Source organism: Chelonoidis abingdonii, chromosome 9 (assembly GCF_003597395.2).
Source record: "Chelonoidis abingdonii isolate Lonesome George chromosome 9, CheloAbing_2.0, whole genome shotgun sequence".
Lineage (NCBI taxonomy): Eukaryota > Metazoa > Chordata > Testudines > Testudinidae > Chelonoidis > Chelonoidis abingdonii.
In genome coordinates, this window is record NC_133777.1 from 77,558,456 (window position 1) to 77,582,283 (window position 23,828).

General features: G+C 39.2%; 1 protein-coding gene and 1 long non-coding RNA gene across 4 annotated transcripts in view; one reads left to right on the plus strand and one right to left on the minus strand.

Annotated features, from left to right (window-relative positions):
• Window positions 1–23,522, plus strand: part of LRRC28 (leucine rich repeat containing 28) — a 103,823-nt gene extending 80,301 nt beyond the window's left edge. For all 3 annotated transcript variants that reach the window (XM_032783035.2, XM_032783036.2, XM_075069710.1), the window contains 4 exons: window positions 3,240–3,342; window positions 8,060–8,235; window positions 10,806–10,965; window positions 18,192–23,522. In XM_032783035.2, the coding sequence (XP_032638926.1) occupies window positions 3,240–3,342; window positions 8,060–8,235; window positions 10,806–10,965; window positions 18,192–18,264 (512 nt within the window). In that variant the 3' untranslated portion in view covers window positions 18,265–23,522. The remainder of the gene's footprint in view (window positions 1–3,239; window positions 3,343–8,059; window positions 8,236–10,805; window positions 10,966–18,191) is intronic.
• On the minus strand, window positions 687–17,286 carry LOC142047335 (uncharacterized). Its single transcript, XR_012656575.1, has 3 exons — window positions 16,047–17,286; window positions 15,579–15,759; window positions 687–1,332 (listed from the first exon to the last, which is right to left on the minus strand). It is a non-coding gene; the product is annotated as an uncharacterized LOC142047335 (long non-coding RNA).
• Window positions 23,523–23,828: the final 306 nt, after the last annotated feature.

Sequence of the window (23,828 nt, forward strand, 5' to 3'; positions counted from 1 at the left end):
ATGTCTATATATAAATAAGTTAAAAACAAGAACTTTTTGAATTTTCTTCCCTTCTCCCCAAGACCAGTTGGATAAACAGTAACACGTTCAGGTCACAGCAGCCCATAGTTTTCTATGCTCATTGGTATAACTGGATTCTATAACATGAGACAGCATTTTTTTCAGCTTTTTAATGTGCTGTATGCTTCTATTTTATTGGATGCCTCTGTTCTAGTGCTACAATATTTTACATTGTACCCTACATTTATATTGTTTCATGGAGAAGGATCCTAAAACGTTTAACAAACTATAGGTAGCCAACCTGTGCTGAGCCAATGGCAATAGCCATTTGAGGTGTAGGATCTTTAGCAATGCACAGCAGCACCACGCAGCATTTCAGGACAGGAAGTGAAGATTGTTGTATACTGCAGAGGGATTTGTGTGTATGTCTCATAACTTTCCAAGCAGGAATTTCTTCAGGACAGAAGATGCCCTGTGATAGTCAAGTACTTCATTTCAAACACAGCATATTGAGAGCTCTGTTATGATCCAGCTTAAGTCTAAGGCAAAATTCCCATAGTGTAGAATGGTGCAGGATCAGGCCCTTTGTAAAAGTAATGCATCAAATCACTCTGACATTTTTACTGCACAAAGGGAATCTGATAGGTTTCTTTCTAGCACCAGCACTAATGGTTCAGCCTTCAAATGACCCTTCTTCCTTGGTGAGAAAGACATAATGTGACACCCCTTGGAGCCCTTCAACCCTGTCATTTAGTGGGGCTACTTTGGCAGTTTTAGATGCTCCCTTACCCTTTTTTTCTCCCTCATCTGTATTTCAGATGTTTGTGTGTTCCTTGCGGTGATTTCATTTGCAGCCAAGTGATCTGCAAAGGGGCAGCCCAATCTTAACAGCACTGTGCTGTCACTAGACCACCACCTAGCCCATATTTTATATACTTGAATGTACTGTTACTTGAAGGATAACTACTTCTTTTTAAGCAGTTTTTTAAAAATATCACTCAGGAACTATCAAATTGATTCTTACAAAGTGAGAGGATTTTTTTAAAGATATAGAAACCTTAACACTGTCCTCTCTTATAATGCTTGATTCATAACTGCATACAGCGAGATTACGTTTTTAGATTAAACTGTATCCTCGTTTGCTTGTTGAATTTTAGGACACCTTTTCCTCCCATCCCATCTTTTTTTCCCATGGTGTTTAATTGCATCTGTAGTAGGTTGATCTCTGCGCGTACCTTTTGGGGTGCAATCCTGCAAAGTTCCTAGTGTCTTTGATTCTCTTTAAAGTCAACGGGAGCTGAGGACACTCAACACTTTGTGGGATCAGGAAAGCTGTAGTAGAAACGAGTAAAATGTTAGCTTGTGATTCATCAGAGTTGAATGATGGCCAGAGATCTATGCATAAATAAAACATTACACATTTATATAACATCCTGTCTGTATGTAGTAGTGGCTGGCAAAAAATCTTAGACAATTTATTTCTCCTACCATATCTAACAGAATGAGACATAACACAGAATATTTGCACTTTATATTCTGGTATCGGTGTTTTAGTTGTGTTCATGAAATGGGCAGAAGTGCATAATCTCTGATGTTTCCCTTTATATTTTCATGCCAATCAAAATAATTGCTAGTTGGTGAAGATGGGAAGTCAGAATTAGTCTAGGGTAGTGTAGCTTTCACTTGGTTCATTCAATGCATTTTCAACCTTCCTTAATTTCTAAATCTGTACTGCTTAAACCCATAATTAATATGTTGGAGGTAAACAAGCATATTCAGTTTAGTAATGCATTTCAACCTTTTCTGCAGAAATGCTTTTGCAAGTGGTCAGGGCTTCAGATAGGAGCCTTCTGTTGCTTGTTTTAAAAAATATATTTTTACTTCTTAAACTTTCTAAAATAACTGATTGTGCTTTTAATTGAATTGAAATGTATGCAGTTGAATATACCCTTAATATTTGAAAAGTCATCGAAGTTAGAGATGGGCTAGACCACTTAGATCATCTAAAGTAATCAGTCTCTCAGCCAGTTCCAGACTGTTTCTTAGACTACGTTGTTTAGTGTTTTGTTCAGTTTGGATTTAAGTGTCTCAGGTTGATGAGTCGCTACTTTCCCTTAACAGACTGTTCCTCAAGTGACTATATCTTGCTGACAGGATTTTTTTGTTTCCTGGAAACCTGAATTTTCCCTTTAACTTTCTCTTTCTTGGACTCTTAGGTCCCAAACTAAATCAAACCTATCCATGCTTGGTGTTCATACTCTTAAATACTTGTAGGTTCTTAGCATATCTCTCTCCCGTTACTTATTGCTTAGCCATGCTCTATGTATTTGGCTCTTCTAAACATCCCCCACCAGCCAATCCCGCCAGCCTCCCGACTATTTTTATGAAAAGATGTAACAGTCAATGCTTGAAGTGTATCGACAGCTTACTAATAGCCATAGGAAATGTTGTTTTGCTTTTTCTTAGTTGGAAACCTGTATGTATACATTTTATAGTATAATAATCAGTTGTCAATATCTGAATTTTTTGTTTTGTAATTTTAGTGTAACCACTTTGTTTCAGTGGCCAAAACTCTGCTTCATTCATGCAAAATCTGCCCTGTCTTACATCTCATGCAATTTCAGTGATGTCAATGTGGTTGTCTGGATGTATAGTAAGTCAGCACTGAATATAACCCAGTGTGTATAGAACCACACAATTCCTGTTCTGTTAGCTGCCCTACACCTTATGTCAGTAAACACCTGAAAAGTCAAAGATGGCCACTAGTTTGCATTAGTTATCATGAATTTCATCAAATTATTATATTATCTTGAACATTCCCATGTAGGCTGCATTCTGTTTCTGTACAGTGATGGCACTCTGACTTCAGTGGAGTTACATCACTTGATACTGCTGTTTTTAAAAGGTCACCTATAGATGTGAGCCCAAGAGTCATTTTGCCTTTTCAAATGGACAGAATTAGTAAATTCATTCTCACAGTTACATTCCCTTCATAATGGGATTTACAGGAATGTTAGAAAGGGGTTGGGTATTTTTAGAGTAACTTTGGTGTGTACCAGGTTCTTTTTAAAAATACTTTCTCCACAGATTTCATTTAGTTGAATTAAACTGACCTAGAGTAATAGTTCATGTTCACTTACAGAGAGTCCAATCAACTCACTTTGATTTTAATTATTTCTGCTGGGAATTGTCATTACTTCATTTTTCTCCTCTTTCTCTTTTTGTTTTCTAAAACCCAGATTTAGGTCGTTCTCGAGAACTGCAATATGTTTATGTGGATAACAATATTCACCTGAAAGGGCTACCTTCTTATCTGTACAATAAAGTCATTGGTTGCAGCGGGTAAGCATGAATTAACTTAACATTTTGCATACCTTTATCTCCTAATACTCTCCATAAATACATGCCTATGTGATACAACTAAACTGTATTTTGGGTTATTCATTCAGGACTGATGTTACTTTGAAGGGATTACATTGGCTGCCTGTTCTATATTACTTTTGTAATCTTCTGCATTAATTTGTTGAACATTTAATATTTCAGTGCTAAGCCACAACAGCCAGAGCATTTGTAGATATTTGTAGGAAACATTTACTGATAATATAGGGCATGAAGCTGAAGATCGTGTTTAAAGTTGGCCCAAAATGTAAGCTTCATTGAAACATGCTTTTCCAAATTCAAGACCAATAGTTATATTTTGTGGGTTTTTTAATGTTTCAATGATTTTTAATAAGTAAACATCTCTTACAGTGTTTGCATCCCATACATTGCAGCACTGGACAAGTCAGTGGGTTCTCAGACTTTTGCCTAGAATGGACCATATCTGAATAGAATTTCATGTGGGCTTTCCTCTTATTCATACTCTCATAACATCCCTGTAGCTACTATTTGTAGTGCGTGGCACTCAGTAAGAGACTAAATAATTTTCTCCAAATTGCAATCCAACTTTTATATATATTTAAAAATACCATAAGCTATTTATGTTTGTGAGTTTGATGTGAGGAGAAAGTGTGCTCGCCAGGACTCTTGGCTGTTTCTTCTCTGACTTTTACTAGCTTAAATCAGGAGTAGCACCACTGAAATTAATATAGTTACACTGGTGCAAAAGTGGTGAGAGGAGTACATGCCTCAGTATCTTCTAATTATAAAATCACTATGCTATCCCTCTCAGCTTATACCTAAATTAATTATAAACTCCATATTTATAACCCTTGCCTTGTTTAAGTATGTTAACTATTACACATCTGAGAATTTTTAACATTTTCCTGATGGCCAGAGTTCATTTTCCTGTTTATTCCCTTGATGTATAAGTATTTTGCAATTGTATCACAATTAACTATTGCCAGGTGCGGTCACTCTGTGCTGATCGTAAATTTTGCTGACCTTATCCTTCAATAAATGAAGTGCTTGTATATCTACTTTAAGTGTCTGTTTTGCTTTGTCAGAAATCTGAATAAATTGTAAGCAAGGTGTTAGAGTGAATTAAAAGTTAAGAAAAACAATTGTATTCGTTTTTTTGGTTGATTGGTTGATTTTTTTTTGAGAAAATGCAAATGGTAATATCTAAATGTGTGCTAACAGGTTTGATCAAACAGGTCTGTTTATTTTCAGTCATTTTGAACCCCATCTTTTCCTTTCACTGTATCTTTAATTCTCCATTTTAATCTGTTAAAATGTTTGTATCGAAAACTAACCTTATGCTAATTTTTTCAGTGGCGTTGTTTGTCATCTTATTTTACAACTGTCTGCATAAACCAGATTTTCATTTGACTTGGTCCCTTTTAAAAGATGTCTGCCAGTGTTCCTCCTCATTTAGTATGTCTTCATTTTCATATCCTAAGCAGATTTTATGTTAGCCGTTGGCATTTTAAGCACAATTGAGTAAAGCAGGTCTAGATGAGATGGCTAAAATGGCAGTATCCAATAGTTCCTTGACTACAGTTGCACTGTTATTGCCACTCATGCAGCTACACCAGTAGTAGCTACAATGGAAAATGTAATAAGTCTTATAGACAAGGCTGTACACGTTCAAAGCATTGCATAGACATTAACTAACTAATCCTCATAGCGCTCCAGTAAGGCATGTGGGGAAACAAACCCACATTGTGCTGGGGGAGCAGGGTACTTTTACTTTCTTTAATACATGAATAAAAATATAAAAACTTTTTAACATTATTACCAGCAATAAAAACTGATTCAGCTGCACTTCTGGTCTCCCCAATATCGGTTGTAACAGAAGTGGTCAGTCCAAGCAATTTGACTTGATAAAATGCTTCCCCCTGCCACTTAGCCAGATTTCATCTTTATGAATAAATTTCTGTCCCTTCTGCCAAAACAAAGATAGCATTTATATTTGCAAATTAAGAACAAACTATTGCTGCATTTTCAGAGTTATTTCTAAAAAGATGCTAAATGAACAGGAGCTGCACATTTTTTCAGATTCCTTATGTTAACGATAATCATTTTATGACAGAATCTACCGGGACTCATCTTTTAGTAAGCAAAATGAGGATCTCTGTTTGGATTTGTACATACTAATAAAAGGCACCTCTCCATACTCTATAGCAGGGATCGGCAACCTTTGGCACGCAGCCCACCAGGGTAAGCACCCCGGCGGGATGGGACAGTTTGTTTACCTACCGCGTCTGCAGGTTTGGACGATCGCGGCTGTCATTGGCCGTGGCCCACCACTCCAGGCCAATGGGGACTGCGGGAAGTGGCACAGGCCAAGAGATGTGCTGGCCACCGCTTCCTGCAGCCCCCGTTGGCCTGGAGTGGGAGCCGTGATTGGCCGAACCTGCAGATGCGGTAGATAAACAAACCAGCCCGGTTCGTCAGGGTGCTTACCCTGGTGGGCCGCGTGCCAATGGTTGCTGATCCCTGCTCTATTTAGGGGGGAAAAATCTAACATAAAAGAAACATAACATAAAAGAAACTCCACTTGCTGGTAGCACTCTCATCTCCTCTTCTATAGGATAACTGTTAATGGTATAAGGAACGACGTGCTCAAATAGGGGTGATAATGTACTGAATGGATGTTGAAATGGTATACTTATTGTCTGCTAAAGCATTTCTGTGTCCTTTGCAACAGTAAGCATTAGTGGCTGGTGTAAGGTCTTTACTGGTCAGGTAAATGAATTAGAGGCCTGCAATGAAGATATGGTTGTTTAATGCTTTATCTGGTCACTGTCTGGACAGGAAAACTGACGACTTGTTGCAAATTTAAAGCTAAAATTCTGAAAATAAAATGTAAATTACATTGCTCAAGTAATGAATCCATGAATTCTGTTGTCAATCTGGCTGAAATATCGCCTTTATATATGTGATGATTTCAGCACTTGACATTTTTGTTTTCACTTTCTCTGGATTGGATTTTCTGTTCTTCCAGTTGTCTTCCACTGATTGATTTTCTGTTTTGAGCCTGTTATTCCTTCTGAATGTATGTGATCATAGTTTTACTCCTGTGGTTTATTTACTAAAGTTGTCCTAGCCACACAGAGGATCACTATATATGAGAAGAGGGATGGTATTTTTTCTCTTTCTTACCTCATGGTGTTCTTTTTTTGTGCATCCTTCATGCCTATTAATAACCAGTTATTAATCTTAGGGCAGTATTTTTTCTCCTGACACGTCCTGGCATAAATTTATACAGTTAGCCCCTTAAACATGCTACCATCCTATTTTGCAACTTTGGGGGATGAAGAGGTGGCTATTAACAACCTAGGCCATAAGGTAGATGTGAGGCCCAGTTGATATTGAAGTAAGTATTCAGTGCATTTTACCTGTGTTATCTATTGAGGTTAATAGGAGATTGATCTGCTAAATTCAATTCCTCACACCAGAACATTTCCCTTCCTTTGTATTTACTGAAAGATCCTGTATTGTAGGCACAGGTTGTTGAGGCCTGACATGATACATTTGATTTTTTATTTCCTGACTTTCCTCCGCCCCCTCAATACTTTGTAAGGAAGAATAAATATTGACTGAAGTCGGCAGAGAGGTTTGTCAGTCTGCTGCTTGATGCTGTGTTCCATTCATCAGTTCTCCTGAGGTTTTCATCCACTGTCCCGTGGAGTTGAAGTTCTTTGTTTTCTGGGACGTGGAGTTTTCTTTTTTTTCAGGTCTATTAGAATCTGGTTTCTTTACCTGTTCCCAATACCTGGAAAAGTTGACAGTTCAGTTACTTTGCCCCTTTTCTTGTTCTGTTTGTTAGATCTGACCTTAACAAGGCTGCTCTTTTGCTTCCAATTTTTGAGTTGTTATAAACAATACCAATTTGTTTGTGTCATTTTTGGCTTTTTAATAGTCTGGATAGACTGCAGCAGAGATCAAGCAGGGATTATTTATTTATTTATTTATTTTTACCAAAAAACTAAACTGCTCTGTTTGGATCCACTGATCCCGAGAACCTCCCTTCTTCTGAACTTGGGCTGGAAAGGGCAGAGTTTGCTGATTTTGTTGGGTTATCTTCTCATTTTCACCAAGGTCTTTTCAGGGGAACTCTGGGAGGGACAAAGCAGCATTCAGTGGCACTTAAAGCACTAAATGCCTTATGGCTATATTTTACCTGATGCGTTGTGAGTGGGAAATCCATTATCATTTTGAGCTGATTGGTTCAAAGCACAGAAACCCAACTGTCAGGCAAGACATTGACCCATTAGTAAAATACTTCGTAATAATAAAAGCTAGTTTGTACTGTTCAGTTGGTGTCTGGCTAAAGAAGAGGGACTCTGAGGCAAAGCTAGGGACACTAGACTTTGTTAGGCAATGTCCTTGGTTTACCTTATGGCTCTGTTCTCATTTTTTCTAGGTATTGTGTATTACTTGATCAGTAAAGACCTCCAAATGGGCCACATCTAGCCTGTTACAGGCAGTGAGACTGTGTACTAAATTAATTTCAATCTGAAACACACACTGTGTATAAGAGTGAGCTCTTATTCTAGGAAGGCAGCATTCTGTAGAACAGTGTAAAGTGCACTTTGAGCTGATTGCATATTGTTTCCCCATTGGTTACTTTTGTTCAGGCTAACTGCTTTCTGAATGGTTTGTATTCCTCCAGCTGTGGCTCCCCTATTCAGGTTTCAGAGGTGAAGCTGCTCTCCTTTTCATCGGGACAATTAACTGTGTTCCTCCCAGCAGAGGTGAAGTCTATAGGGACAGAGACCGATCACGTGCTGCCTTTGCAAGAACTAGCCATGAGGACCCTCTATAACACCTACTACGGGTTTTTAAAAGGTACTTTAATTGTCTCTTCACATCCTTCAAAGCTTGACAAAACCCAGCAAATGCACGATCTTTTCAGAGGTGACAGTAACATTTATAGAGCTCTTCAAAGTGCTTTGCAAACATCAATGTTTTAAATGTAATTTGCTGGAATAAACATTTTAAGTGATCAACAAAAATGTTTTGGCCCATAAAACATTGCTAAACGTTGGGCTCCAAAGGTAAAGTGGTGGTTAGAATTTTCTTGGGGGATGGGGGTGGGGGGAAAGAGAACAATGTAAAAGGATGCAGGCTTTTCACAGTCTGCAGTGGTGAAGAAATGACTTTAATGGGATAGAAGAGGGAGAAATTATTATTCCCGAGGCAAGATTAGATGCATTGTCCAACAATGCAACTCCTTGCCAGGCAGCATGCTCCTAAACTGGCAGACTTGTTATACATAAGGCAGAAGAAATATTAGCAGCCGTTGGCCATTTCAGCACAGCATGACAGCTGAGCTGCTTTAGTTCTGCTCCAGTTCACGCTCTTTGTTGAAAACTGGCCCATGGCTCCCCTGGTTATGCATCATACTAACACATGAGATACCAATATTTGAGAGTAATTTGGAGGTTCAGGCTTTGTTAGATTTGGGAATGTTGTGGATCTGTCATATTTAGTGCTTTGGGAATTTGTGAATCATGGAAGGAAATGTATGCAAAAAGGCTAATCAGGGAAAAGCTTGGACTGGAATTATTGTCGTGAATCATAACCATTGAAGTAGTTCCTTTTGCCAAGAAAAAGTGTACAGTGAAGAGCTGACAGTCTGCTGCTTGGACTTCTCTCTGTCCCAAACATTTTTTATTTATTTAGGCCAGTGATGGAAGCCACATGTTAAGAGTGGGCCAAACACAGGAAACTATATTGGAGGAAACAATTCTGCAGTGCTAGGGGGATGAATTAATGACCTGTTAAAAGTTGTGTGTTTCAGATTTCTGTTACTTAGGGGAAAAAACAGGGAGTTGTTCAAATACCAGGATTATAACAGTACAATGTTCATACAGCACAAGGTGCAATTTTCTTTGTGCACACGTGCATGGGTGAAATTCTAATCTCTTTTGGAAGACAGGCTGGGGATTTTGGGCAAAAAGGATTATTAACTTTTCTCCTCTGAAAAGTAGAATTCAGATCTTTAAATCACAGATGATTGTAATCTTATCTCTTTTCTCATAATGATTTATCCATGTTACAACCACCACAAAGTGTGGCAAGACTGTCACAAGCAAGGTTTTAGTTTAAAAAGACAGGGTAGTGTTGCACAGTCAATATGAAGTGTGTTGGCAGGGTGCAGGAAAACCTGTGCAAGGTTGTAAGCATTGTGGCTTTGGCCAGTGCTTGAGAGATGAGGAGTTACCGATTTGAAGTATTTTCCCTATCCTCAAATTTCTGCACTACAGTTTATTTTGTATCTTTCTGGTCTGGTCATAGTAACCATTATTAAAGGCAATGGGCAACACCTTAGGTGACAGTCAAAATCTGGTTGAGACTGGGGCATGGTCAAGGGCAAACTAGTAGAGGTCAATCCAGACAGGGATGAAATGGGTTGTGGGAAGGAGATGGAGGATGCGGCAGAGGCAATATCACCCTCTTTGGTCCACTATTGGTTGCTTGTGTTTGCAGTTTCAAGGGTGGTGTTAGATCCTCAGCTAGTGCTACAAAATCGTATTACAGCAGTGACCAGGCTGGTTTTCCTCGATCTTTGCCCGATCAGCAAGTTGTGACCTCTTCTGTTAGATGCAGACCATGCTTCTGTTATCCAGGCCTTTGTCACCTCAAAATTAGCCTCCTGAATTGCACTGTACATGGGTTACACTTTACATTTATTTGGAAACTGAGTCTGGTGCAAATTCTAGAAGTCTGTTTATTAAATTCTGCCCCACATCTTGATCCATTAACACCTGTACTGGCTGCCTCTTTGTTTTCTGTTGGCGTTTCAGATGTTAGCTTTGACTTGTGAACGTCCTAAGTGACCTGAGGCCTGCCCAACTGAGAAATCACACTTCCCACAGCTATATCAAATGGGGGCGCTGGAGCCTCTTGGGTATAGAAAAGCGAGATCTGTTGATCTGTGGGGCATACTAACAAGGCCGTGTATTTGCTGCGTCTTTCGGAGATGGCTGTGGGTATGGCTTTGATTATAGTTGGCAATTTTATGAATTGCTGGATGATTAATTGTTTGGGGTTCGTATAAACTGTTCCTTGCTGCGGGATGGGTCTTTTTGTTGTTTTTTTTGGCGGAGGGGGTGTATTTCCTTGAGCAACAGTATCTTCATCTAGCTGTTTGGGTCTGATTAATCCTATGCCTGCAGTTTTCTGTTAACTTCCCTTGCTTATTTACATTGCAAGTACCATTATGGGCTTCATCTTATTTGCAAATAATTGGTTTTAGTTTACTACTTCTTTGACATGGCCAGATGTTAGTGAGATGATTAGTGAGATATTTAGTATTCCAAGGGGCCATGGAACATGTTTACTCTGTTGAACCTTATCAAGAATTTGTTTTGTTACAATCCAGGATCTTAACTTATGTTTCTTTTCTTCCCTAGATTTCAGCTTGCTGACTCCAATCTCATTACCCAAAAGTCTCTTGGAATTACTGCACTGCCCTCTGGGGCACTGTCACCGTTGCAGCCAGCCCATGTTTACCATTGTCTACCCAAAGCTCTTTCCCTTGAGGGAGACTCCAATGGCAGGCCTGCACCAGGGGTAATTACAGAAAATTAGACTGGGGTTTCAGACCTTCCACAGGGGCTCCTTTTGGGAAGAAAAACATCTTTATGGAGCTTGAGGAATTTTTTTAGCTTGGCGGCCTTAATAGGCTAAAGTCTTTTTTTTCTAAGATCTCATATCAAAGGGGCACGTCATGTTTATTTCTGTCATTTCCCAGGCATGAACCAGCATTTTATTGTGCATTTACTAACCAGGGAAACAGTAATCACCATGATACTTGCTGATGGTACTCAGGGTTGTGAGGCACCTTGCTATTGCGTGCCCTTAGCGTGATGAAGCCTTGTCTGTGCCTGCCATGTGTCAGCTTCCCAACTCCACAGGCAACACAAGCACTTCCCTCTAGGCTTTACAGGCCCTGCTGTCACTTTATGGTAGCAGCTGGCACACTCCAGCTCATAAGCCCTCCAAGGATCTCCCTGGAGTGTCCAGTCTGTTCAGTGGACGCTTGTGATATTCACAGATTTGTTGCTTCTGAAGAAACAGTACACCCCAACTTAACAGTCCCACCTCAGATCACTTCTCCACTTAACATACAGCACTTAGTCATGTTTATAGTAAAGTCAAGTATAAGTTTATTTAATAAAGCATAATATTCAAGTAGTAGCAAGTAGAAGTATTGGAGAAAAATGATTAAGTTTAAAATAAAATCATAACATACATTCTAGAGCCTAGACTTCATTAACAAATACTCTCATGTCTAACCAATATTGCTCTCCCCAAATCCTTGCATCACTTTTCAGCTGGCTGGCTCTGACCCTCTTTTCATGAGACAAGAATGCTGTCAGCTGGCCTTTCTGGTGAAGGACCCAGCGTGTCACTCTGTACTCCAAGATATACCAGAGCAATTTTTTGTTTATCCATACACAGGACACCTCCTCCCCCAGCACCTGTTTTCTTATGCCTGTAAATTCCTCTGTTGTAGATTTTGAAATCTCTTTTTTTGCTTGTGCCTCAGTATGCAAATAGGCCTCCATTATGAGGCATCCCAATGCACAAATGGTAAGACAGGGAGATAGGTAAGACAGGGAGATAGGTGTCTCTTACCTTCTGCCTGAAAGGAACATTTCTGAGGTACGTCATCTCTGGTGAACTATTATACAAATATCTGACCTAGGGGATCCATGTGAAAGCCTGTGCCATCTACCAGTTAGCATCAAGGCATCCATGGGTCATACCTTCTCCCTTACATTGATGCCATAGGGTTAGCTCCTGCCAAGTTGCCTGGTCAGTGTACGTGCTACCACATTTTCTTTCCCTTCATATGTACAATTTCCATATCATATTCTTGGAGCACTCTCCAACGTAGCAGTCTGGAGTTAGTACCTTTTTTCCTGTGAAACCATGCCAATTGACTGTGGTCTGTTAGGACTCTGGACTTCCTGTGGAATAGGTAAGGCCTTTGCTGCCTGACCACCCACACAATTGCATAACATTATCTTTCTGTAACAGCAAATTTTCTTCAGTGTGAGGAAGGGGATCATTTTTTTAACCTGAGCTGTAGTATGCTTTTTATTGCTTTGGCCCGCTTGCATTAACCCAGCTCCCAAGCCTGTATTGGATGCATCTGTGTAGAGTTCAGCCATCTTATCAAAGCTAGGACTGACTTGAACCAATGTCTCTAATGAAATTCTTTTCACTTTATCAAAGCCTTCTTGACAGGCTGCAGTCCAAACCGCCTTATCAGGCTGTCTGTTTTTGCAGAGGTCTGTAATTGCATACATACTGTCGCTGAAACCTTCCACAAGCCAGCATTAATAATTTGCCAAACCTATAAAAGACTGAGCTTGCTTTTTGGTTCAAGGTACAGGCCAATTAACAATGGACTCAACTTTTAAAGGATCCAGACAAATCTATCCCTCTTCTATCCAATAGCCTAAATAAGGGACTTTTGGCCTCCCCATCTTACATTTTGTCACTTTTACTTTAAGACCAGCGTCTTTGCATCTCTTCAGCGCAATTCCCACATAATCCTTATGATCTTGCCAGGAATGGCTGAATATTACAATATCGTTTATGGAGGCGTGAGCAAAGGGCCAACACTTGATTAACGAGCCTCTGAAATGTGGCTTCTGCATTAATTAACTTAAAAGGTAACACTTCAAACTCACAAAGTTCTGAATTGGTTATGAAGGTGAATTTTTTTTTCTGTGCTTCACTGTCTAAGGAGATTTGCCTTTCATTAAATCCAAGGTCCTTGGTAATTTCGCCCGGCCTAAAATGTCCAGCATGTCATTGATTCTGGGCATAGGGTAGGCACCAGGAACTTGTGACAGCATTAAGCTTTTCTGGGGACCATAACAACTGGAGAAGCCTAGATATTGTTATTTGACTCTGTAACTATTCCCATGTCTAGCATGCTTGCTTCCTCTTTGCAAATTTGCTCCTGCATTTTCCCAAGTTGTCTGGTATGCTCCGCTGGACACTGGCTGTGGTCCGACAGTGTTAATCTTATAGACCATTTTGTTAGTCAGGCCTGGCCTGCTGGAAAATACCTGTCAGTGATTTTGCAGCATGACCATATTTGCCTTTTCAGTTAGGTTTAACACTTCATATAAATCAGTGCCTTCTAGTCAAGTATCACTGTGGCATTCAGTCACCAAATCAATAAGAGGGGCTGTCTCACAGTCCTCATCTGCACAGCAAATCTTGTTTACAATGGCTTCACGGTTGTGGTGGTACTTTTAACCTGTTGATTTGCACAGTTGGAGGTGTAACCCCACTGTGGGGCCTTAGTATATTGCAGGTAACATTGTTAATCCTTTCTACCACCTCAGAAACCTCTTCCCATGAATTGTGCATTTTGTGTTTATTTATAGGAAGTAACACCAGAACCAAATCACCCACATCAAATGATTGATCACAGGTATTGGGATTATACCATTCTTTCTGAGCTGCCTGGCCTTAGAGCAGTAAAACTTACTAATCCCCATCAGAGTTTAAATCCTTCCTGAACCTCTGCACATGTTCAGCCACTAGTTCCCTTGCTGCCTCAGTGCCACCCTCCCAGGAATCTCTAAGGTGATCCAGGGGACCTCTGATCTGTCTCCCATACAGATGGTCAAATGCGGCAAGCCCTGTGGACTCTTGGGACACCTTCTGCTAAGCAGATAGCAGGCTAACCTTACATCCCAGTCACTTGTCCTCTTGTTTCATACATTCTCAGCATAGATTTTTAGGGCCGCATTGAATCTCTAAACAAACCATTTGTTTCCAATACTTCTACTTGTACTACTTGAATTTTTGTGTTAAATACATTTATACTTGATTTTACTATAAACATATCTAAGTGCTGTGTGTTACATGGAGCAGTGATCTGAGGTGAAACTGTTAAGCTATGGTGTATTGGTCTTTTGGAAGCAGTGAATCTGTAAATGCTGTGAGTGTCCAGTGGACCAGCAGCTGGATAATCCAAGGCGACATGCAGAGGGCGTGTGGACTGGGGTTTGCCAGTTGCTAACCGTAGATTGACAGCAAGGCCTAGAGAGCAGTGCTTGTGTAGCCTATGGCCAGTGGAGTTGGGGAGCTGACCCCCGAGAGGCACAGACAAAGCTTTCTCATGTGAAGGGCAGGTAGTTTGAGGTGCCTCACAACCCTTGGTACCTCCCAGCAAGCATCAGTCTCACCCAGTATAGACTGTTCTTAATCTAAAGTTACCTTATTTACACAATTACTTACGATAGATTAATTTCCATAAACCTGAAACAGCCTCGAGGTGGCAAAGCCTATTGGCTGTGATGTTGTGGGACTCAACTGTTCCTGATAGAACAACTCGTGGGTGATCAGGAAATCCACCTGGAGGGTTTTCTGTGAGTCAGGCAGGAACTATTACCAAACAGCAATCTTTCGCCTGGTGCCTTTACCCCTGTACCTGAGGCAAATGCAACCACCAAATAAAATGCCACAAGGCTTATTGGTTTATTTTGCTAAAGGCAAAAATGAAAGCCTGTGGCGGGGGCATTGCAGCCATTATCAGAGTGTATTTCAAATGATCTGAAAGTAAAATGCTGTTCTTCAATATGAGCAAATAAAGGGTGTGCAGTGGAAGGGTGCTGTGCTGAAGATGGGGGTTGCTAGTGAAATGTGATTACAAACAGTTCAGTTTCTATGGTCACAGCAAATGTGAACATGCATGCAAGGCTGTGTAGTGAAGCCGCCAAACCTGCCCAGTTGTGTTCACTTGCCTGGTAGCATAATCAAACGAGATTAAAACTAGAGAGTCATGTTCCTCAGGTAGGTAGAAATGCAGAGTAACTTAATGCTGAACACTGGTCATTTTGTAGTGCCTTTCTAGCACCACCTACTAGCCTGAGCTGGGGTAGGTGCCTAATACATGGGCAGGTGGGATACAGGTTTTAGTGAGAGGTGAGTGAAACCCTCGATCCTCACAGACCTAACTTTGTTTAAAATTTTAGTTGTACAGAGAAAGGTAATTCTGTTTTTCTGAGGCTTTATGAGGAAACTGAGGCAGGTGGGGAGTGTGTTCATTTTCAGCCTTCAGTTAGTCATGCTGGTCAATTAATGCACCCATAATTATCAACCAGAGAGTTGTTTAGTATCTTGCCAAGAAGGGAGGTATAGCAACATCATACCTAGGAGCCTGCCTTCTCCCTGGTGTCCAGGGGTATTGTCAGTCAGTGAGGAGAATCAGCAACAACATCCTAGCTTGGACCTCTCTTGAGCCTTCTCCATGGTTTGTTTTGACTTGAGTTTCTTCCCTTCTTTGCGTCTAAGAGGAGGTTCCACCACAGAAAACACCCTGTGGCTGTGCACCTGGTTAGTGATAAAGCACAGAGAATAAGCAGGTGGGTGCTCTATCCCTCCCCTCTCAGGTAGGAATGTCTCTTGCCCAGGCGACAATGCCATATTTATAGGGGCAGTGTGGTGAAATGTGTAGAAATCTTTTTCCATGAAACAGGGCTAATAGCTAAACCATGAGGACATAGGCACATACATAACAGGAACATGAGAACTACTCACAATGCAGTTCAGTATTTTCAGAAATCTAGTTTGCTAACAAGAAATGAAGTCTGAAGTCATATTTTATTGGACAAACAAACCCGAGAGCTAGGTTCTCCTTAGAAAAGTTGTTAAACAATTCCTTAGACAGCCTCTTTTTAAACATGGAAAAGAAAAGGTAGGCATTAATAATGTCTTTACTGAGAATGATATTTTAGCTCCGTACATACCAGTAATACTAAACTCAGTTCTTGCACTGTTGAAAATCTGTTAATTTGCCAGTAATTCTTCTGTAGCAGCAAAAGAAAAAAAAAGTTTTGTCAGTAGGAAAACTTTAAAGAAGAAAATAAAAAAATCTGATTGCTAATTCAAACAGATGGTATAATTTTTCTCAAGTTATATGGCAGCCTCTTGTGCTGAGAGTTTGTAGCATAATGCTGCTCTAATTTATGAGCAATACAGCTTTATGAAGTGAAAACAACTTGTGCATCTTCAATTTGGACGGCAGCCAGGAAGCACCATAACTGCTATTTTAGAAAAGCCATCTCCTTTCTTAGAAAGCTCTTCTGATTGTAAAGATAGTGCTCTTCAACTTGCTGCTCTGTTGCAATTCTGACTGTCAGATGTTTAAACTCCACCAGCACAAGACGTTATAACAAGACATAATGGGATGAAATTAAGAAAAAAAAATTCAAGCTGTCAGAAAATTTTTTCCAGGCAGCAAAATGAATTAGTGTGTTTTGTATAGTTTCCTAAGCAAATGATGGACATTTCTTTTCCTGGGACATCCAAAACTAGGGTAGACAAACCGCTGAGCTTTATATTGTATGTAATGATCCTACAGTGGCAGGAGATGGCTAGATTCCTAGAAGATAGAAGAGACCTAATTTTTATGGTTGCTACAAAACTATGGTTAAGAGTCAATGAACACCTCCAACACAAACCCTTATTTTCCAGGGATTATTAAAATTCTTACTGTGGTGAAACTTGCCAGGCAGACTCTATTCCAGGAAGAAATTATTGTTGCAAATGTCAAAATATGGCAAATGTTAAAAGCTACCATATTTTTCCACCAAATTAAGTTTTGCTATGATTCAGTGTACTCATCTCTTATGTTCCCATGTTGAGACTCTGTTTCATTTAAAATATACATTACTGCCCATTTTTCACTTTTTAGCTAAAATCTCCAAGTATTTTAGCATATGCACTTACATTGAATACCCATCACCTTCCTGGTCCAAAATTGATTGTCGTAGAGTATCTAACCACAGTACTTTCAGCTGCTGTAGAATTGTGATGCAAATCCACAGAAATTCAGACTTAAGGATGGTCTGGTGTTATTGTCTTTGCAGCACACATGCTTGGCATGGTAATATTATTATTTATGTAATTCCAATACTGTGGTGACCTGCTTTAGACAGAGATAGGAAGACAAAATCCTTATCCTAAAAAGTTTACCATGTCCATGTACAACATAGAAACATAGGGTGGGGAAGCTGGGTGTTTTAACAGTTTAGCACATCACCTCAGTTCCACAATTTTTGTTTGGGTTGTCTGTATAATTTTCCTCTGCTGGGAAGACTAGCATTTATTTGCCACTATGATAAAATGTATTGGGAGGAGGGATTGTGGAAGAGAGTGCTGAGAAAAGGTGGACTGGGTTTCCAACTTAAGAGACTGTGTAAATCTGCTTCCTTACAATAACATGGGCAAAGTGTCAGTCTTGGTTTTGTGGATTAAAAATCAGACTTCAGCGTTACCTAAGCAGGAGGACAGGTCATTAGTGAGGTTATAGGGGGAGAGAGTTTCAGTTGAAGGAAGTGAAATTGTCCCTTCATGTGGATTTGTACGGCACTTAGCCCAACATAACGGCAAAGCCCATTGATCATCCTCTCTGGAGTTCTGATCTCCACTTTTTTCTTTTTGGTTTCACTCAAACCTACTGTTGGCTGTCAGAATTCAGTTATTTCATGCTTGCAAGCAGTAATTTAAACACGAGAGAAACTGAATCAAAGGGTTCTCCAGATATTTTCCTCTTAGCCATTAAACCTACTGGCAAAACACTGTGCAGAAAGAAAAACCTCTTGCTGTTTTCACAAGCCAAAATTAAAAATCTTCTGTTTAGATAGTTGGCCAAGGCTTATCCTTTATTTTTACAGTCCAGAAAATTGTCTGCTGTGAAAGGCGGCCAGTTACTTTAATCCTGAACTGACAACTGTTTTTTCTATCCTTTTTTTTTTTTTCAGGCGGCGAACTGTTAGTTTTGTGGCATACTGCTGCTCCACCCTGTGTCTGCAGAGTTTTGACCTACTGAGTTGATAAACACTTAAAACTACTCAGGACCGTTGCCAGTTGAAAGCTGCATTAGTCTGTGTATCTTGTTGGTACTGGAATACTGTATGTTTGTGTACATGTGTGCATACTCCAAAATATCAGAAATGCTCAGTCAGGAACACTAAGAGGCACTTAAATCCTGCCGTATCAATTTTGGATGAGCTTTTTGGAAATGTAACGATCAAGCTTTTACAAGTATTAACACCTTTACTCTCCTCCAAGGCAACGTATAAATCGAGCTAATTCAAGGGGCTTAGACTCCAGTATTTTTTGTTAATGTTTTCACATGTGGAACTACTTAGGTTGATATTTCATGTCATTTAAAGGTGTTTTAGTTCTTGAACAGTGTTAAATGGACACACAATTTAAAAAACATATCTCCAGTATGGCAGCCCAGTTTTCACTTGTTACTTGTAATTTTCTCCCACTACCACCAGGATTAGGGGTATACAGGCACGCAAGGACAGCAGCAGTTTAAGGATCCCACTTACATTTGTGAGCCATTTTCTCTTCCCTGCCCCCACTTCTCTCAATAGTTTCCCCATCAAAGAGCTCTTACAGCAGTAGATGAAGCCTTTACATTTGACTGATGTGTTCAAATCCACCTACTAAAAGCAGTACCTTCCTTCCAGAAATCACTGCAAGACACAGCCTCTGCTGGAGGAGTTGGAGGTGAGCAGGGAGAACTCAGCCTTCCTTTTGAAGTGAAGGCCTGCATGGAGCTGCTCCCTCAGATTCTAGGAGATCAGTGTCTTTGTTTGTAACACTGATTTACTTTTGCAATAGCTTTCATTTTGCATGAAAAAATCAGAGAGATACATACATATTTATCCGTATTTATTTTCTGTCTACTGACGAAAATCCTGGAGTAGTTTGAGAAGTGAACAGTGAGTCCTGTAATCTTGCTGAAAGCTGGCCCCTGTACCTCTGGGTTCAGTTGACTGATTTCCAAAACAGCTTGTCACGTAACTTAACATTAGAGGAGTATGAGAAAAACATACATGCATTCTCAAATATCTTTACAAAAGGTCTGTAACGTGCTTTTTAGCATGTTTGTGGCAAGTGTAACTTAAAACCCTATTTATTACTGTCTTGGTTGGGGGTCATTTGTTGTTGGAATATTTTCATTACAACTACAGTACAAAGGGCGGCAGCAGGCCCAAGATGTCTGTGATTTATATTTTTAATTTTAAACTAAAAATGTAGGCCTTTTGGTCTGTTCTGCAATATATTTTTATTAATACATTGTGTTCATGATTATTTCAGTTTTTAACCACAACTTACTTGGGGACTTAACACAATGTTCTTTGTTGTAAGTAGTTACATGCTGAAATAGATCTGAATGGAACAATTTGGTGATATAAAAATGGCAAGATAAAGAGACTTACTTGGTAATGTATTAATATATGCAGTGGTGAGGAAAATGTATACCTGGAAAGAGTCGCTTTTTAAAATGCTTCTCAGTTGCCAAAACAAGCATCTGTTTCTACTACAGGTTTGCTGTGAATTGTTCAAATAAATGGAGCATCCTAAGTCTTTCAAACGTCACTACAAGGGCAGTTTTTGAGAGCAGGATTCTTAGGTAGGTTGTAGCCATTACTTATAACAAGGTGCACAGGTTCTCTTCAGCTGGTTTTATGGAGTTGAAGTTGCTGCCACATATCGGAAGATTTATGCTTTAAGGAGTGCAAATATCACCTGCAGTTCCTGATAATTGAAACTTTCTATAATAAAGCCCTTTTGACAGATCCACGTTCAAGTGGGAAATGAACCCATGTCCAGACATCCTCTGTGGTGTTGGATTTCTTCTCCTCTGTCCTTTCATTAGTTTGTCTTGTAAATCCCAAGTCTGGAATTTCCAATATGTTGTCTGAGTCACTGGGGATCAGTATAAAGGCAGCAACGTGGATGTTGAGCTTTTCTTCCATTCTGCAGGACAAGTTTGAGTTGTAAGTTGCCCAAGTTCAGAGTATCCCTAAGTCAGAAAATCATATTGTGAAAATTCAGAAGAGTGGCACAGATTCCTCTGTTTAATGGCTGGCACTTTGCACTATTTAATATGGCACACAATGGTGTGTGAGGTATTATATACCTTTAAATAGATCTAGAATGTATCAACCCAGGCATAAAAAAAAAATCCTTTGTGTAAGAGAATGCATGCAACCTGCTCATTTGAAATTCAGAACAACTGGTTCCCAGGCACTTGCTTTCTCTAAAGTACTAGTGGACTGAAAGACAACACTGAAAAATGTTTTGACAGTACAACCACTGTGGAATTGAAATTATTATTACTGGTTCCATGCTTTAATAGATCAGGAAAAGAAATGATTAATTTTCATTTTTTACATTTTCCTTTATACTGCAGATTTTATATTGAGTTGATTGGTTGATTTTTCTCTTCTCAGTGTTAAAAGCACATAAGACTTGGAAGTACCATTTTATTTTAAGCAAAGATCAACCTGTAGGAAAGTTTAGCTAAAAGATAGCATTGTTCTGGTTTAGTGCAGATCACATGATAAGTGAGCTTATTGTTGTTTCCATAGCTTACTGAAAGGTGTGAATTACAAAGCGTTTTATTCAGTTCATCAGTCTCTTTATTGTTAGCAAGTGGAGTCCAGCATAATACAACCATACCTTCTACGAAGCTGAAGCTTCACCTAACATATTATAAAGTAATACTACAATGATTCCAGTCTTCAGTAAATAAAATGTTTATTTTGTGTAGCCAAAATGTGACAGTGTAAGTTTTTTCTTTTATTAATGATACTGGAAGAAAATCACAATTATGGACTGGAAAAATAGCTTAAATTCATGTTTATCTGGTCACTACTGATAGAGCCTCTTTTTATATTCAGCTACATTTGGGTGATGAGTCCGTAGTTTAAAATAATTTAACACCCCTGCTTTGTCCAGTTTTTTTCTGACTTTGGTGTCTGTCTTCAGTGTTGTTTCAAACTGGCCAGTGTGAAGAACAAACTATGCAAACTGAGAGGGCACAGTTATATTGCTGTTTGGATGGTGGGCCACCAATTTTACAATAGAGATTCCCACTTTTGTGGGATCTCTCTTGAATGCCATGGGTTTTCTAGTTCAGTTTCAGTTGCTTGGTGTTCCCAGTCTAGATCGGGTTGTGCAGCAGTTACCCACCCCTTGATCTTTACACAACCTGGTTCTCTCAATAGTTGTCCACAGTATAATTCCTTTATTACTGCTTTTAAGGACGTGTGAGTGGTGTCATAAAATAAAAATAAGACCTCATTTCCTCATCCAAGGAACAAAATCATTTTTGCTTCGTTGTATTTTGTAGGGTTTTCCCTTTTCTGTGTGCTTTTTGTCTGTCAGGATGACTAGTCAAATATGTTAATACTTCAAAAAAGTGGAGAAGAATATTTTTTCAGATATTATTACTTTAAAAGTGGTCATTTCTGATGTAAAATTTAGAGTACATGAAGTTAATATGGGGAGTATCAGAATATAAACAAAGATCATATCTAGCTTAGCTCACATGAAGTTCCACTGTTAATCTTGCAAGCCTGCAGATGCTGGCTGCTGGTCTTTTAATAAAGCCACCTTTTTGTTCAATCACTGAGCAAGTGGGGGATCCATTGCTTTTAATAAAGCATCCCACTTACCTCTTTGCAGTACAGTATGCCTGCGCCATTTGGGCAGTTTCATACTGAGTGATATGTATACTTGCAATCCTTTACACTGAGCCCTGCACACCTGATCGCCTCTGCCATAGAGGATCAGAATATAAATAAATCTCCTTTATGAAGAAAAAAAGGAATAAATACGAATATCAACCAAGTGTTGAACATGACTCACTAGGAGTCTGATACTGATCTCATTGAATTTAATGACAAAATTTCCACTAACTTCAATGTGAGCAATACCAGGCCTTAAGAGAGAAGACCTGTTCTTTTGTATCAAGCCGGCCTCAGATCTGCATATCTAACTACTGAATCTCATTGTCTAGTATTTCAGAGGGGTAGAGGAAAACTTGTGATTTTTCCCCAGTGTAGAAGCAGTATGTTCAGGTTTTACTGGCACTTCAGTATCAGTTAGTTGGTTTGATAGTTGCAGGTAGTTGCCTAGAAAATAAAACGACACGATAAATAATTGCAGCAAAGGACTTGATCTAGATCCCATTGAAGTGAATAGGAACCTTTTCCCTGATGTCAGTGAGAGCTGTATCAAGCCTTAATTGACTAGAGAGAGAAGACTGTTCTACCCATCATTATATTGCTTGCGAGAGTTAGGGCTTGTATTTTCCTCTTTCCCTCATCTTAATACTGATAAAGAATATCACCATTCAAGTCATTGCAAAATATAAACTTATAATTGATTTGTGTTTGAAACTGCTGAGTAACTTGAACAAAGGAGTTTTACTACTTTGTATTACAAACCTGTGAGTTCAAAGGTTTTTTGGAAGGAAATGGCAAAATTCCTATGAGGCTTCCATTTTTTTTCTGCTGCACTTGTGCCCATCTTTTGTTGAATCTGAAACTGCTACAAACTGAGCTTGTTCTGTGTACGTTTTTAGAGTATAATGTATAGCTTCTGCACTGTCTTAACCAAATGTCAACTTGTGGGAAAATGAGTTTTGCTAGACAATTAAATTAAAGTCAGTAGTGCAATTTATTGTACATGTTGGTTAATAAATTATATTTTTGATAGTTTTACAGTTTACTAAAACTAACAACTTCTGTTGCTGTAACTGTTTTATTAGAACAGAGTGTGAAAATAATTATACTCTAGTTCATTTGCATAGTGATTAGCTAAAAAGTCTCCAACCCCCAGGCTTATGGGGGTAAACACTTGAAAAATATTTGTAATAAGTCCGAAACATTTTTCAGTTAACCCCTTGACTCAGCAGATACGATAGTTTCTGTCATATAATCACACCTGCAGTTCCAGTGCCAAAATCAAGCCCATGCAGTAAGATGCTAATTTGAAATGTTTGACAAGTTAACTGAAGAAAAGTAACTTTTCATAGGTCTTCCTTATGGGTCATCACAGCCTGGACATGAATATATTTCCTCTGGTTCATATTGCTTTCCAAACAACATGCCGCAACTTTCTGTGCCACTGAATAAGGATGAGGTGCTGAAGAACAAGCGGATGTTAAGCGTCTATAATTCCAGTTACTTCACTCTTTACTGTGCTGTGCAGAGTTTTGTTTCTGTATTTGAAGCTGCCTCCAAATCTTTTATGAAGTTATTAAAGTTGAATAGACTGAATTATTTCACTGTGCGTTATGTCAATACTAGCACATTTGCTGTGAAAATGAAACCTACATAGGAGAGGTGACTACTTACTCTTAAATTATTTTTAATCAGTGTCTTAGAGGGACTACGGTATGATCCACTCAAATTATATTAATGTCTACTGGGTAATAAGTTTGATTTAGAGATTTGGATAGGTAACTCTATTTCTTGGATAGATAACTGTCTTCTTCTCACTGCAGCCCTGCGATGCACGTAAATTTACAGAGTAGTGTGCCCAAAGCCTGATGGTCTCTGAGTCCCTTAACAAATCAACAAAAACCC